Source organism: Cyprinus carpio, chromosome B6 (assembly GCF_018340385.1).
Source record: "Cyprinus carpio isolate SPL01 chromosome B6, ASM1834038v1, whole genome shotgun sequence".
In the NCBI taxonomy this organism is placed as follows: Eukaryota; Metazoa; Chordata; class Actinopteri; order Cypriniformes; family Cyprinidae; genus Cyprinus; species Cyprinus carpio.
In genome coordinates this window covers 6,433,778-6,450,155 of record NC_056602.1, presented here as the reverse complement: position 1 = coordinate 6,450,155, position 16,378 = coordinate 6,433,778, and the positions used below count along the sequence as shown (strand labels likewise).

Here is a 16,378-nt window from a genome sequence, read left to right as displayed (position 1 = left end):
TGAAGAGGTGTGTGTGTATGTATATGTTGCTTGTGTAAGCTTCCTCTGTGATAAATTTACTGTACTTTATTTTAAATTAGCTTCTGAGTTAGGCTCTTGGTGGGTTTTTCATCAGTCAATGACCAATGCCAGTAATAAAGTCCAGTCTCTATTTATGTCTTGGAGGACAATTTAAAAAGAAGTATTTTTAACAAAGGCTTAACATTAATTTATTTCAAGTGTTAGGAGTTTGGAGAGATATTTACCTCCGTGTTCCAGTGGGGGGCATCAAGCGTCTCTCCCCGGAGCACGTGTGACCTGCACCGCTGGAATAATCGAGCTAAAACCGGTTCTTGCCCGTTGTTCTGCAGACTGCGCAAACAGTGCGTATGAGTTACGCAAACAACGTACAACTTTCTCGCGCGAGCGTAACTCCGAACTCTACGCTGTGCTCACGGTCTCACCGCAGGAACGTGTTTTTGAAAACTGTTGTGTAACGTACGCCTGCTGTTTCACCTCTACTTCAACAAACATTGATTGCTTGAAACGAAAATACGCAATCTTTTGGAGATACCGGAAAACGGAACAACTGTGTGTAAGGTAAAGTTTATGGCTTTATAATAGCTTGAGAGGTGACTGTTAGCTTTACCGGCTAACTTAACTGACAGAAATCAGCTGACGTGTGTTGCGCCACCTTTTTTCCCGATAATATTTTCCAGTGTGTTTATTGCCAGTTTTGTATTTTACGAAGCAGTTGGTAAGTTAGCAGCTGCAGGATATTTGAAACGAAGTATGCTGGGCTATAGAAATTATCATTAGCTTTTACTAAGATGTGCTTTAATAGTTATTTTTATTTGACAATTCTGTGATTTGCTGCAAGTTTCTACATGCTTATGTCATATTTTATTATTTAAATGCTGGTTTCTGTATCTGAATTTGTCGTCGCTGTATGTACTGTTGACAGCTGTGTGTAAAGTGACAGAAAGCGCGAGAATCATGATGAAGATCAGTCCTCATTCACTCTTCTTCTTCGGTCCTTAACAGACAGGTAAACATAAAATGTAACTTAAATCTGACACACTAATCTCTAACACACGAAACTCTAATATACAACAGTTCTTTTTCTTGATTGTGTGTTTGGTCGTGTATGATGGTAGCAGTGGGTTGGGTATTAAATTAATTTCTCCCTCATGCAGTCTGGAATCAAAGCTTTGGCGTCCAACACATCACAACGGCCATAGAAGAGGTCAAAAGGAGGGAGTTGAGCTCTTCCTCTGTTCAAACCTCATCCTCCTCTCCATCTGCAATGGAGATAGCCCTGGTGAGTTGGTGCTAGGGGTGTGTGCTTTAATGTAGAGCTGTTCTACTGAAGTTAAATGTGAAATGCTCAATAACCAAAAGATGAATATAATAAAATAGTCTGACATTAAACTACTTATCCTGATTGGGTACTAAAAAGCCCATTGAAAACCTTAAAGTTGATTTAGCGGGCCAGTCAGGGTAATTAGTGGGTATAACATAATGTGGATGCATCATTAAGAAAGCAGTTGTATGTTTAAACTGATCCAGAAACTTTCACATGTGGCATAGTCATCACCAGCTGATGCTGATTGTCTCAAAATGCCTGAATGCCTGCCAAATAACCGGTTTGGCTGACATTTCAGTCTATCATTAGCAGAGAAAAGCAATCATATTTTTTTTTTCATGTCTTATTTGTAATAGAAGTCTGAGGGAGTGTGAATATGTTTTGACGACACTGTTTTGCCCAGCACAAAGCCATTTTTATGTGTAAAAGGCATATGAAGATCCCAAAGTCATTGTTTTTCTTTGTTGTGCAACCCGGCTGAACCTATGTTGGAATAATAGGATACATGCATCCAATGTATGACCCACATTTCCTGTGTCACATCCACGCAAGCACACACTCACGCACATATACATATGCCTTCGGCAACTGCATGACTCGCGCTGTGCTGAAAGCACTTGTTCTGGAACACAAACGAAACGGAGGGACTGAAACCATGGATGTGCGATAAGGAGTGCGGAAAACCAGCGCTGAGATCGGCAAGCAAGGAAGCTTGTGGATTAAGCCATTAAATCTCTTGCTGTTGGGTGGGAGGGGGTTAAGGAGAGATTTGTGGGCATTGTGTTTGAGAGGAGAGAGATGGGGGCTTACTCTGTCATGTGCTGTTAGCGGCAGCAGAAAGAGTGAGAGAGAGATGCAAGAGAAAAACGACCCTCAGCCCAAATCTGCCAGCAGCCTGGGAAAGGTAGGGCAGATTAGTCAGTGCACCACTTTTTTCTCCACTATTTTTTTTCTCTGTGCAGTTGTGTGTGTCTGCCCATCACTCATGTCTTGCTGATTTCATGCTTCTAAATGAATCTCAGCGCTCTGAGGAGCCTGTCGCCAGCGCTTCAGTCTGGATGTGCATGTCAGTGTGTGTGTGTGATGATGCTGACGGTGTCAGTGTGTGGTTGTGCATCTGTGTTTGGTGTGATTCTCTATTATGGTCTATTTTGAAGTGCGTTCATGTGTATGTGTGGTCATGCACACTTACACAAACTATTTTTTTTTTTCATTTGCATAAATGTACATGTAAATAACACAGTGTATTTGAAGGTTTGGTGTCCATGCAGGGCACCAAATGTTGGATTGGTATTCAGTGCGTGAGAATATCCTTTTATCTGGGATGTCAGTGTTGGTCACTGTGGTGTTTTTAGTGCTGTTGCAGTAGATGGTGACTGTTGTGCTGAGAAAATGAAGGTAGTTTTTGTACCCAAGCCTGTTAAAGGGGGCATAACTTGGAAAACAGTGTTATTCTGCTTTTTTGAAATAACTTTTTACAGTGCATAGCTCCCTTCCTAGCCCACTCAGAAAGGTAATGAAAAACAAGCTGCAAAAATGTTTTTCATCATAAGGAATCATCATGGTTATGACATCATAATCATGAGCATATTAGCATATGACCGCCCATGTTTATGTTTCGAGCCCTCTTTTAATTTTTATTTTTTGATTTGTATGATTTATTTGAATGATTTATTTAGTTCTGTTTTATATTTATATTTATTTAATTTATATTTTCCAAAATTAACCCCTCCCCCCCATGTAAAAAAAACATTTTAAACATAAAAAAAAAAAAATAAATAAAAAAAAAAAAAAAAAAATGTAAATAAAAAAAAATCCTGTTACAACAGAATATTACATTTTAGGTCATAAATTCAAGTAAAACCAAACTTTTATTTTATTTTGTAGTAAAAAAAAATCTAAACAAAGAAAGATGTAGACATACAACCAGCTGTGAGTAGGAAACATGACAAAAATATAATATTCACGAGGACAGGTCAGTAAAGTGAAAGTAAATAACAGACCTAAAAAAAAACATACAAATAAGTCGCATTTGTCTTTTATACACACACACATCTGGAGATATGAGTGTATGTATATGCTAAAATACACCTTTACAAATTGTACTCCCAATATAAAACGCAGAAAAAGAGATTCAACACCATTTCTGGAAGCCTCGGCTTAATTCGAAGGGTGACTGTGACTGTTTTGTTGAACTAACATGTAAAGTGGACTTAAAGGAAAAGCAAAATGGTAGAACAGTGTTGAATATGTCCCCTTTAAAGTGCTGCCTGAATTGTATTCTCTTAAACTGTAGTTTTATCATCTAATCTTTCTGTTCATCTCAAAACCATTTGACTTCTCTTCTGCTGTCACCCCACATTTTATATAAATCCATTTATACTCTTTTCTAACTTTAACCTTTGTCTCCTCCTTCAGTCCTCGTTTGCTCAGATTCTGTCTTTCTGGGTTTGTTCTCTCAGGCTCATCCTGCCCTGAAGGCCTTCATGTGCGGCTCTCTCAGCGGCACCTGCTCCACTCTGCTGTTCCAGCCGCTGGATCTGGTGAAGACCAGACTGCAGACCCTGCACAACAACATGCACCCAGGGTGAGACGCCACTGATCGACATGCCTGCTGTGACCCTCGCTGACCGTGTCTAGACATAAGCCTGCAGTTAGGCTGCTGTCCTTTCGCCCTGATCTTTGTCTGGTATTAGATGTCAAGGACTTGATTGACAGATAATAAACATGTCTTGCATAGTTAATATGCATTAATCATTTCTGTTGTCCTTCTGACTAAGAGCTAATTTAGCATAGTATGACGTAGATTAAAACAACTTCAGTCCTTTAAAGAGAAACAATGTTATATCCCAATTTTGCCCAATACTGATAGCTAGTATTTTTGTGGTGTTTGCTAAAGCATGCTTAAAGTTAGTGATTTCAGCAAATGTAGTTGGGATTTTCGTCAGTGGCTGATAAAACTGATACAAATTCTGTAAACTAACATTAAAACGACACCCAAGGCATATCTACAGATCCAAAATTTCATAGATTTTGGAATCAACTTGACTTGAGCTAGTAAGCAACCACATAGCAACTTTTATTGGCAACAATTGCTTGCTTTTGGTTTGTTCAGTGTTTTTGGTTGTTGTGACAACTGTGAGGTTTTAGCCTGTATTATTATTATTTTTTTATTTTATTGGTGAGATACGAGTGTCATGTTTATATAACTGCATCCTCTCTGTATGCTGTGTGGGAGTGCTCCGTTATTAAATTGTCTGCCTCTCTCAGCTTTGCAGAGGATAACATGTTACCCATGTCAAATTATGTGTCCTCATATGCTCAGCAAGCCATCTAAATGCAGAGATGTTTTGCTTGTTCTGTCTGTTTTCGCCCTTCTTTGTCTCTCTGTCTGTGTCCATCGTGACCATTTGTATTTTTGTCTTTGTCTCTCAGTGCTCCTAAAGTGGGGATGATTACAGTCTTTTTCAACGTGATCCGCACAGAGAAGCTGCTAGGCCTGTGGAAGGGGGTTTCACCGGTGAGTCAAGTGTATTGGCTGATGTGTCCATTTCCTTTGGTCCTTGCTTACTGTTTGATCTCACAATGAGCATCAGTGTTCTGATCTCAGACATTTATCCAATTCTTCATTGAATTTCAACTGTAGATGATGTATTTAATGTGGCACGAACAAAAATCCTGTTGTCCTGTGAGGAATATAATGTTATAAAGATTAAAAATACTCTTTCTTCATATTTATTTTGTGCTGCAACTAGTAGTAAAGTGTAAGAGATGATTATGCTACAGGTGCTACAGTTATTATGCCACATTAAAGAGCCTCAAAACCACATGACTTGTTTATATTTCATGATAAAATTGGCTGAATTTGAAAGCTGAGAGTGATTTATATTAAAAGCACAAGGATTTTTGTGATTATTGGCTGGTAGGTGCCCTACAAATAATGTTTTGAAAGTTCACGCATCAACAGAAAAGACTAAAAGATTGATCTTGAGATTTAAGAATCCATATCAGAATCAATTAAAAACAAAAAAATCAATATTGTTAATCCAGCTCTAGAATTCAATCATACAGCTGACACGTTTGCCTGTTGTAGTTTATTCACATTGTGTGCATGAAACAGACACTGACACAGCCAAACATCAGAGAAACTAATTAAATGTCACTGTTTTGGTCAATGATTTAGGCCCAAAACCAAAAATTAGTGTTGGCCAAAATTTCAGTTCATCACTATTTATTTATTTTTGTATATCAAATACTATAGTTGTCTCACTTGTCCCTTTTTCTGTCCTACAGTCATTCATGCGCTGTATCCCTGGTGTAGGGATCTACTTCAGCACATTTTACTCGCTGAAGCAGCACTTCTTCCAGGATAGGTCTCCGAGTGCTGGGGAGGCGGTGTTGCTAGGGGCAGGGGCTCGTTGTGTGGCAGGTGTAGCCATGCTGCCCATCACAGTCATTAAGACTCGTTTTGAGGTGAGGATCATTACTGCACTCTGACACTGTACTGTATGCACATTGAAAATGCATGTTTTCTGTCGTATCTGTGTGTTATTCAAAGTTGCATGTTTTATTTCAGAGCGGGCGGTACAATTACATAAGCGTAGCTGGAGCCCTTAAAAGTGTGTGTCAGAATGAAGGTCCCAGGGTTCTTTACTCCGGGCTCACAGCGACTCTGCTCAGAGACGCCCCGTTCTCTGGCATCTATGTCATGTTCTACAGCCAGGCCAAAAAGGCTTTGCCAGAGGGTGAGATTCTGATCAGTCACGATTGTGATGTGATCTGAGGATATGACATTGTGTAATGAAGTCTTCTCTCTCTTATGCACTCAGAGATCAGCTCGTCCTCCTTTGTCCCACTGGTTAATTTTGGCTGTGGTGTAGTGGCTGGTATTTTGGCCTCTCTAGCCACTCAGCCAGCAGATGTGATCAAAACTCACATGCAAGTGAGCCCAACGTTGTATCCCAAGACCAGCGACGCTGTACGCCACGTTTATGAGGTAAGCATAAATCATACTTGTTGACCTTTTGAAGTCTTTTTAAACACAAAATTTTAAACACAATACCATTGCCATTACCATATATGTGACCCTGGAGCACAAAACCATTCATAAGTAGCATGGGTATATTTGTAGCAATAGCCAACAATACATTGTATTGGTCAAAATTATCCATTTTTCTTTTACGCCAAAAATCATTAGGATATTAAGTAAAAGATATTTTGAAAATTTCCTACCGTAAATGTGTCAAAACTTGATTTTGCATTGCTAAGAACTTCATTTGGACGCCTTTAAAGGCGATTTTCTCAATATTTTGATTTTTTTCTTTTTTTTTTTTTTTTTTTTGCACCATCAGATTCCAGATTTACAAATAGTTATATCCCAGGCAAATATTGTCCTAACAAACCATATGTCAATGGAAAGCTTATTCAATCAGCTTTCAGATGATGTATAAATCTCAATTTCAAAAATTTACCCTTATGTCTAGTTTTGTGGACCTGGGTCACATATATATACATGTGGCATACAACACTATTACCACACACACAGTTTGGGATCAGTAATTTGCTTTGTTTTTTTTTTGTTTTTTTTTGGGTGTGAAAAAAATATTTATTTATTTTTGTTCAGGGATGATGCATTTAATTGATTAAAAGTAACAGTAAAACATTGTTACAAAAAAAAAACTGTTTCAAATAAATTCTGCTTTTAACTTTCTAATCATCAAAGAATCCTGAAAAAAAATAAAAAATGATCACAGTTTCCACAAATTTTTTTAAAACCATTATAATAATATTGATAATTATAAGAAATGTTTTTTAAGAAATTAAGCATCAAATAAGCATAATAGATTGACTGACGGATTGTATGACCCTGAAGACTGGAGTAATGATGCTGAAAATTCAGATTTGCCCACAGGAATTAATTACATTTTAAAATATATTAACACAAAAAATAGTTATTTTAAACTGTAATATTATTTCATAATTACTAATTGGTGTATTTTACTGTACTGTAGTGTATCATATTTACTTTCTTAATAAATGTTCCTTGCCTTGTGCAACATTTATTCTTAAAGAAAATGTTTGTTGGCATAAGCTTTTTTTATAAATATATATATTTCTACATCTAGAGTGACTTCTGAGGATGTAGCCGAAAGATAATATGAACTTAATAATATCACATCCTTTCACGTTTCCACTTTTCATTATCTAGTCAAGTGCTCACAGATAATATTAAGTCCCACCCAACATCATTTTCATCTGAATTTTCTGTTTCAAACTAGACTGTCACATTACAGAAATTAAATTCTGAATGTTGTTTTGTATTTTCTGAAACTCTGTTTTTAAACACATCTGGCACACTTATATGTGGACTTCATACTGTGTGTCAGTTTCTTAAGTCATGGTTTTGTCAGTAGATTAAAGTCTTTTTAAAGTCAGTTGCATCATTTTAATTCTTATTCTCTCTCTCTCCGATTTTAGAAGCATGGCTTGAGCGGGTTCTTTCGAGGAGCGGTTCCTCGTTCTCTGAGGAGAACCCTCATGGCAGCCATGGCCTGGACTGTGTACGAGCAGCTGATGGCACGCATGGGACTGAAGTCCTAAAGACACCCGACGCACTTTATGTGTGGACCTGTTTGTGTCCGTTACAGGAGTGTGTGCTTTTGGTGAAAAGATGGCGTTCTATTATCCTTGAAGGCTTGATCAAAACAAAAGCAGCTAGTGTTGGCTGGGGTACTGGTAATCGTAGGGTTGCGCGCACGTGTGTTTGTATGTGTGTGTGTGTCTTTGTGTGTTCGTGTTTTCAGGTGCAGTGAATCGTTACCCCATGACATTCCTAAATTGCCACATTGTGAGTTTGTCTGCCTTGTTGACGCCTGCATATTGAGACAGGGGTCTGCACTGAAGAATACCAATGAGAGACTGCTGAATCATGTGCTGTTAGCTCACAAGAAAACACTCCTTTTACAGGAAGATGTCCCCCTTTTGGCAACTAACCTTAGAATACCACATGTCTCCGTGTCATTAAAAAAGTGCCCACCTTTGCAGGGTTCTCAGAAACCCATGAGTCTGTGGACTCGTGTGTCTGAGATAGTTCTTAAGCATGGTCCTCTGAGTTAAATCCTTTTTAGTCAAGGATGAGGCTTAGTGGGTGTTTAAGACTGGTCTTACAAAGACATGTTGACATAATACTCCAGTGCTCCGACAATCAGACCAAATTACTCCAGAGCTGAGAAACTGAACTGACAACACATGACTGTCTCATCTCCAACATACTCCACTCCGACTGTTATTGCACGTCTCTATGTGATGATTTGTGCCGTTCTGCTGATTTCCTGTGCTGTGCGACTCTGTGGGTTTATCAGTGCATTCCAGTACACCGGGTTTTTTATTTTCTTGAACGCTCGCTCCTGGGCACAAAGCCAGGATTTGGATTGAATGAGACTTTGAAAGACCTGGAGAAACATTTAATATTTATTAAAGAAACGGGAGAACAAGTGTTATAGTTCCTGAGAAAACAATATTTGAAGTGGAACGTATCAGTGAGAATTTACAATACTTCGTTTAGCGTACTTGCAAATGAATTGTCAGATCATTTTGACCGACAATTTGTCGTGTTGACCTTAGTGTGGTGCTCAGTGTGAACACAACAGTGTAATGTTAATTCCACATGACCCATAGGGGGAATTTTAGGAAGACTGCCAAAAACATGTCCGGGTAGCTGTTCACCCTTAAAAACTATTAGGATTTTTGGCATTGAGGCATTATTTTTGTTTCAGTTAAGTAGTCCGTTCATTCCACCATGGTAGTCTTTTTCATATTGCCTTTAAAGTTTTTTTTTAATCAGCAAATTACAGTAATTTGTAGTATAAAACCTTTAAAAAGGGGAGAAAAATTCTAATAAAATTACAGTAATGTGTACTTAGGGGAAATATGCTTAATTGTCTTGTAAATAATGTCACAGTGCAAAATTCTTAATGGATCTGAAATAGATTTTGATTTATTTAAGCCAAATATAATGTCTTTCTTTTGTTTTTGTTTATTTTTTCCTCTTGAAATTTTGGTATTAATATCATGTGGACATGTTTTCATGAAATTCACCCCATAAGCCTTTGGCTTTCTTGTTCTCTCAGTTGTCTTGGTGATAGTACTTTGCCATTTGCCACTTCCTATACTTTGAGGGTTCGTACTGTATGTGCACTGGTCAGTGTCGATCCCATAGGACTTGTACTACAGGAATCATTATTACCATATACGTCAAATGACTTTGATCTTTTAAATTTGATATACGCAAGTAATTATAATTTCATTTAGTTTGCTAAATTCAGTTAACAATTTGTTTTAAAAGTCCTTGATTAAAATGAATTAGATTAGCAAGATTATCTGCTGCAGGAGCCAAGTGATACACTAGTTTTATATCAGTTAAGAGGGTTCTCAAGTTCCGGTCACACTGCACACTACATGCATATAGTTTGTGAAAGTACTTTAAACTCAGTGAAGTTGACTGCATTCAGACTGAATCCGAGTGGTGTGTGTGTTGGTCACATGTTGCTATGTAAGCCATTGTGCTTTGTGCTGGTCTGTGGAGATACTCTTTTGCTTTCATACAATCAGTATCCTCTCTTCAGCATTTCTTATGGCCATTATTGTTGATATTTTGTCTGTATGTGAGAATATTTGCACAAGCAAATGTCGTGCCTATGTTAATAAGTGAATAAATCTGGACTGTTTATAAATGGTTGTTTTGTGCAGGTGGTTTTGTAACCTACACTACATTTTTAGCATTTGTCATTGAGTTTTATCACACTAGTTTTTCTAGTGAAAAAAAAAAAAAAAAAAAAACAGAAAATAATTGCATACTGTTAACATGGCACAACATGATCTTGCTCCTCTGTTATTCTGTGCTCTGCTGGGTGCTGCTGATGGTATAAACCCTGACGGTCTGACAGCTCAGAGTCCCAGACGGGCTGCCAGACAGTGTAAAGGGGGTCAGGTATGAGGACACCAGAGGGACTGAAGCACTGCAGTGACACGCGTCACACAGGGAGCAGTAATTATAACACAGACACCAGACTTCGTTAGAATTCTGTCAGATTTTATTTACCTAACTGCAAAATGACTCAAGCATACAGTAGTTATTAAAAAACAGCTCCCCAAGGAAATAATAATGATATCATAAAAATATCCAGCATAAACCAGAATGCAGACATTAGACTTGTACTGCTATTTGATGGATTTTACATGGATGAATGAACAATACATAAAACAATTAATTGAAGACAATTCATTTAAAATGCCATATTTCCAATTTTACAGTTTATTTTTTATTTCATTTTATGTATGTGTTTGTTAACATTGCCTACTGCTATTTTAGTTCAATTGAGATACCATTATATATTTTTTAATTCATATTCTGAATTCATTTTAATTTTAGTGTAAGTTTTAGTAATTCTGTTGTTTTTTGTAATTTATTGTTATTAATATTATTATCATTTGAATATGTATATGAAGTTTAAATCATTTTTGGGTTAGTTTTATTTTTAGTATATCAAATAAAGCTGCATTAAATGAAAATTAGGACAGTTGTTTGGCAATAAAATATATATATATAATTTTTTTAATTACATTTCAGTAAATGTTTGTTTTATTTCAAGTAACAAAACAATTTATTAATTTTACAAAACTACAAAAACATAACTAATCTGATTTGTACTCACTATATTGTTGATGGTGTGTGTGTGTAATTTTAACGTTTTGAGGACCAGCCCTATTCACTTCACCAAACAAAGATCAACAACTGACTGATGTCTCGCGTGTGAAATCCTCCACCGCCGCTAGGGGTAAAAGTTAGTATGTTACTTTGATTAAACAGAAGGAAAGCGAAGAGCAAGAAATCCCCCAGTGTGATTGGTGGACACTCGGGTATATAATGTACGTCATTTCCTCATCCCGCCCTCTTTTTGCCGTGAGGTGCAGAACTCCATACGGCGTTGTCTCGTGGTGAGCATAAAATCTATAATTTTGTCGATTTTAAACGTCTACTGGAGTCGAACTACTTCAATAAAGGCCATAATTACCAATATAAATCAAATATCATGTTAAATTTGAAGTTTGCGTCAGATTTCCTAAAAAGAAATATGAAGGCCTGAATCGCAACGTGTAATCTCACGCTGGGAAGCGCGTGCTCGTCTACAGTCAGTGTAGCGCGCTTGGTGGATAATCGTAAGAAAAATTAACAATTGAGTAGTTTGACATCAAATGTCTACATAACTTTGAACTTTCTTTTAGTTGATTGTTGAAATAAGTTTGACGTTTACTCAGTGAGTTAGCGCGGTAAAGTATAGCATCTGACGCGCTATCGGTGATGCGAGATGTCTCTACGTTCTGTGAGGATCATGCACACCGTTAAAGCCTCGCACTGCTGTGGGTGTTCAGGTGTCGGAAGTGTGCTAAAGTGATACAGCCGGGTTTTCGCTAACACCAGTAGGGCTGATGCGCCCCATGACTGGGGTTTGATAGCGACCTGAGCTACATTCATCCAAATTGCTTCTAAATACTTATTCTCCTTGTCGGTTTCTTCCAGGCTAAGCCATGTATCTATACGCTCTTGTTTCCTTCCAGCTTACCCACTAAACTCGTTACGCAGGGAAAGTGGTCACGATGTCCGGAGGTCTGGATGTCCTTCAGATGAAGGAGGAGGATGTGCTGAAGTTCCTGGCAGCAGGAACCCATCTGGGAGGAACCAACCTGGACTTCCAGATGGAGCAGTACGTCTACAAGAGAAAGAGTGACGGTAAGAAGTGCAGATTTGGGGGATCTGGCTGCAACATGCCTTTCTGGGGCTTTATCAATCTTTGTCGGTTAGTGTAACTTACAAGGGGTTGTGAGGGAACTGCAGGTGGTTTGAGAGTTAATTAAAATCCAAGGTAAAATTACAAAGTGTAAAACAGGGTTGTAATTCAAAAAAAAATAAAAATATCAATATGGCTTGGTGTTAGTTATCATATCTAATAAAGCCTTTGCCTGTGTTAATTTATGGGAATATTTATTAAAGAGATAGTTCACCCAAAAATGTCATTAATTACTCCCCCCTTCATGTCATTCCAAACCCGTAAGACCTTTGTTCCTACAAGAATACTTTTTGTGCGCCATGAAAGGCTTTTCTTCCGTTCATGAGAGTCTCACAACACATAGTATAAAGATTAATTTCATATTTGAACACAAATTAATCTCATACATTAACAATTATTAAACCAATGATGACGAACGGTCCAGTTTGGAATGACATGAGGGTGAGTAATAAATGACAAATTTAATTTTTTGGGTGAACTTTCCCTGTAAAATCTCGGGTGCTTTAAGAAATATTTTGTCAAAGTTTAGGAACCCCCCAGTATAACTGCTGACTCTTGCATTTCTGCAGGCGTGTACATCATCAATCTAAAGAAGACTTGGGAGAAACTGCTGTTGGCTGCTCGTGCCATTGTTGCCATCGAGAATCCAGCTGATGTTTGCGTTATCTCCTCCAGAAACACTGGCCAGGTAATTGACACACTCCGTGTCTAGTCATTGTCAGCAGCTTAAAATTAAAAATCCAAAGAGCCGTTTAACCAGGCACATTATTAAAACCTGGCACTGCTGTCGGTGTTTGGGTGTCGGAAATGTGCTAGAGTGACTTGGCCGGGATTTCGCTAACACCATGAGGGTTTTGCCCCATGACTGGGGTTTGATAGTAACCTGAGCCACAATGCTTTTATTCTTTCACTTACACTGGATACGTTCTTTGTGAACTTGACTGCTGATTTTACTGATGTTAAACCTCACTGTTCTTTCCTGTCAGAGAGCTGTGCTCAAGTTCGCCTCTGCCACTGGCGCGACCACCTTCGCTGGTCGTTTCACTCCTGGAACCTTCACCAATCAGATTCAGGCTGCTTTCAGGGAGCCCCGCCTCCTGATCGTGACAGATCCTCGTGCTGACCACCAGCCGCTGACTGAAGCCTCTTATGTCAACATCCCAACCATTGCCCTCTGCAACACCGACTCTCCTCTGAGATACGTCGACATTGCCATTCCATGCAACAACAAGGTACTAATGAGAAACTGAACTCTTCATCCAAGTGGTTTTTGTTCTGTCTGGTTATAAGCTTTTAAATGTTGTGTTTTAGGGTCCCCACTCTGTGGGTTTGATGTGGTGGATGTTGGCCAGAGAAGTGCTGAGGATGAGGGGCACCATCTCCAGGGAGCACCCATGGGAGGTCATGCCGGATCTGTACTTCTACAGAGATCCTGAGGAGGTACGATGCAAAATATTCTTATACTGTTTGTTTTTCTCATCCATGTATTCATAATCAGGCCAAGAATTTCACTAATTCATAAATCCTTTTGTGGTAAATATGCATCTTTCCGTTTACATCCAGACAAGATTAAGGTGTCGTCATTTGTTTTGGGCAAATTAAGGACTTGTTTTGTAAGATTGACACTTTTATTTGAATATAATTTATTTTTTCCCCAACCTTGAAATGTATAAAAAAAAAATTGTTGAAAGCTTAAAATTTATCTGCTGTAAAGCTGATGTCTAATTTAAATACAGCCAACCAATATTCAGAATCACTTCCCGTGTAGCTTGATGTTGCTTTGTTTACTATTAAAAGTGTGCTAATTGTCACTGGTTCTCTGCTTTACCTTTAGATTGAGAAGGAAGAGCAGGCCGCTGCAGAGAAGGCTGTAGGAAAGGAGGAGTTCCAGGGAGAATGGACCGCTCCTGTGCCCGACTTCAACCAGCCTGAGGTTGCTGACTGGTCTGAAGGTGTTCAGGTTCCATCTGTGCCCATCCAGCAGTTCCCAGCTAGCATTGAGGGTAAGCTGCTTCTAGTAGACTTGTTTCCCCAGATGTTACAGTTGGTAAATGCAAAATACAAACAATTTTGGAAATTTAATTATGCTAATTTCAACTGAACGTGAAAATTGTGAACTAATCGACTCTTCTCCTTAGCTCCTGCCAAAGCTGCACCAGCTGAGGTGTTCGCAGGTAAGGTTTTCCTGTTTAGTAGCATGAAATGCACAATACAAAATGATGTGTGTAACATTTGGTGTAATCTAGAATTTCTGTCTCGTCAACAGAGGACTGGAGTGCTCAGCCTGCCACTGAGGACTGGTCTGCTGCTCCCACAGCTCAGGCCGGAGACTGGGGCGGCACCACTGCAGACTGGTCTTAAGAGAAGCGTTAACCATGCTTGTGAAAATAATAAATTTGGTTGGTTAAAACCTTGTTTCTGATATGGTGGTTTCTTGAGCTTATTTCTGATTATAGAGTCTAGCCATGTAGTGTGATTGGAATGACACCAAAAAATGCAGATGGGCAGGTCTTATGTGAAATTTACATTTATGCATTTAGCAGACGCTTTTATCCAAAGCGACTTACAGTGCATTCAGGCTAACTTTTTTTACCTAACGTGCTTCCTGGGAATTGAACCCACAACCTTTTGCACTGATAATACAATACTCTACCACTGAGCCACAGGATCACAGACTGGTACAGAAATGGCTTAATGGTCAGCTGAATAGTGTTCAAAAAACCCTAACTGGGTATTATGTATTAACCCTTTAACTGTCACCCCCTATTTTTTAAAATAGGCATTAAAGTGCACTATCCAAACTTAAATTGTTGTAATTTATGAACACTTTAGAATATAAGCCTAAAGTTGGTCTCTTTTTAAAGAAGAAAATTGGCAGAATTTGGCAAAAGTGGATTTTTTTTTATGTTTCAAATTTGAAGTTGATATGAAAAAAATTGAGGTTCCTGTGAGATTTTATTTAGGGCGTCATACCACAAACAGCCACTGGGAGCCATCAGAACTACTTTTTTTGTTTAATGAATTTTTCTCCAGATTTCTCTGTCAATTTTAGTTCTATCTCAAAAAAACCACCAAATATGGAATCCAGAGACTCAGACCTTTCCAATGATATGTTTGTTGCCAAGATTATAAAAAGTTTTGATTCAAAAAGACCGTAATGCATTTTGTAATATGACACTTGACACTGCCCACTAAGGGGGAGGAGACCACCATAAGATTTTAAAGTACCATTTCCATGGTAACGCAATATATGATTTCCAAATGGTTTTCACAGGATAAATCTTGGGCTTCTAAGCTTTCAAATGCTATATAATTTATGATGATTACTAAAAGATTTTATAGAGAAAAAGGACAACAAAAAGAGCGCCAAGCGTCCCACAGGTGGTACTGTGACAGTTAAGGGGGGTTAAGCTTGTTTTGTAGACATTTGATTGACTGATTGCATTGGGTAGCAGCCATTCAGTGTTTGACCAATGAAGTCAAAATTCAATTTGCAGTGTTTAGTTTTGACAGTTTTCAAAATGACGAGAGCCATCTTATTGAAATCCAAACAGTTTTCAGTGTTTGTGCAGCTATTAAAGTCTTAAACCTTTTGCAAAGTAAGGCCTTAAAAGGTTAAAATCATAAAGTCATGGTGTGGCAAATGTTGGTTTTGTTTTAATGACATTTGCACTGCAAAACAACAAAAATACTGCAGACAAATGTCACTTTTTGCAGTGCGATCAGAAGGTAAAGTAAAAGTTATTTTCATATTCTAGTGGTTGGAACAGAGGTATGTTGGAAGTTGTATTTTCAAACTATGAAGTGTTGCTAACATTGCTCCCTAGACAATTACATTTAGAGGACATTTGTTTCTCTTTTTTCCGTTAAATTTGATTTGTTTGGTCTTACATTTACCTTCCAGAAACCCTGGTTTAAGAATGTAAAGTGTCTGGGTGACTCAGATTTGGCTGTTTTAGGATTAGTTGATGAGCACTTTTGCATGGATATCATTATTGATATATGTATGAATCAAATAATTGTCGCGGTTTTGGTTTTTAAGGTAACGAAAACATTCCACCCCAGATGGGACTCGAACCCACAATCCCTGGCTTAGGAGGCCAGTGCCTTATCCATTAGGCCACTGGGGCTCCTGTAGGAGTCCTCGGAAAGATTTAACTTGTTTATATATATAACAAACACGTGT

The 16,378-nt window shown here is 38.2% G+C and overlaps 2 protein-coding genes and 3 non-coding genes across 7 annotated transcripts; 4 read left to right on the top strand and 1 right to left on the bottom strand.

Annotated features, from left to right (window-relative positions):
* The first annotated feature begins 24 nt into the window (after positions 1-24).
* On the top strand, positions 25-10,077 carry LOC109062375 (mitochondrial glycine transporter B-like). Of its 3 annotated transcripts, none has more exons than XM_042725455.1 (10): positions 25-579; positions 944-1,027; positions 1,176-1,300; positions 2,174-2,249; positions 3,808-3,932; positions 4,781-4,865; positions 5,639-5,818; positions 5,922-6,090; positions 6,175-6,341; positions 7,823-10,077. In XM_042725455.1, the coding sequence occupies exons 4-10, from the start codon at positions 2,199-2,201 to the stop codon at positions 7,943-7,945; spliced, it is 900 nt and encodes a 299-aa protein (XP_042581389.1). In that variant the 5' UTR covers positions 25-579; positions 944-1,027; positions 1,176-1,300; positions 2,174-2,198; the 3' UTR covers positions 7,946-10,077. The 3 variants fall into 3 exon arrangements, with proteins under 3 accessions (XP_042581389.1, XP_018935018.1, XP_042581390.1); XM_042725456.1 differs by lacking the exon at positions 25-579 and adding an exon at positions 682-736; XM_019079473.2 differs by lacking the exon at positions 2,174-2,249 and having other exon boundaries at positions 31-579.
* A 1,155-nt stretch (positions 10,078-11,232) lies between these two features.
* LOC109057033 (40S ribosomal protein SA) lies at positions 11,233-14,614 on the top strand. The gene is made up of 8 exons (XM_042725451.1): positions 11,233-11,341; positions 11,963-12,134; positions 12,762-12,880; positions 13,179-13,424; positions 13,504-13,632; positions 14,027-14,195; positions 14,331-14,366; positions 14,459-14,614. Exons 2-8 carry the CDS (start codon positions 12,002-12,004, stop codon positions 14,551-14,553), a joined length of 927 nt encoding a protein of 308 aa, XP_042581385.1. The 5' UTR covers positions 11,233-11,341; positions 11,963-12,001; the 3' UTR covers positions 14,554-14,614.
* LOC122137723 lies at positions 11,736-11,877 on the top strand. The gene has a single exon (XR_006155065.1). It is a non-coding gene; the product is annotated as a small nucleolar RNA SNORA62/SNORA6 family (small nucleolar RNA).
* On the top strand, positions 12,950-13,088 carry LOC122137722. The gene has a single exon (XR_006155064.1). It is a non-coding gene; the product is annotated as a small nucleolar RNA SNORA62/SNORA6 family (small nucleolar RNA).
* Positions 14,615-16,249: 1,635 nt separating the features above from the next.
* On the bottom strand, positions 16,250-16,322 carry trnar-ccu. Its single transcript has one exon. It is a non-coding gene; the product is annotated as a tRNA-Arg (tRNA).
* Positions 16,323-16,378: the final 56 nt, after the last annotated feature.

Coding starts and splice junctions, on each gene's coding strand:
- LOC109057033 (XM_042725451.1), top strand. CDS start 12,002: ATGTCCGGAGGTCTGGATGTCCTTCAGATGAAGGAGGAGGATGTGCTG. Junction 12,881..13,178: donor CCTCCAGAAACACTGGCCAG/GTAATTGACACA, acceptor CTTTCCTGTCAG/AGAGCTGTGCTCAAGTTCGC. Junction 14,196..14,330: donor GTTCCCAGCTAGCATTGAGG/GTAAGCTGCTTC, acceptor TCTTCTCCTTAG/CTCCTGCCAAAGCTGCACCA.
- LOC109062375 (XM_042725455.1), top strand. CDS start 2,199: ATGCAAGAGAAAAACGACCCTCAGCCCAAATCTGCCAGCAGCCTGGGA. Junction 5,819..5,921: donor TCATTAAGACTCGTTTTGAG/GTGAGGATCATT, acceptor GTTTTATTTCAG/AGCGGGCGGTACAATTACAT. Junction 6,342..7,822: donor CTGTACGCCACGTTTATGAG/GTAAGCATAAAT, acceptor CTCCGATTTTAG/AAGCATGGCTTGAGCGGGTT.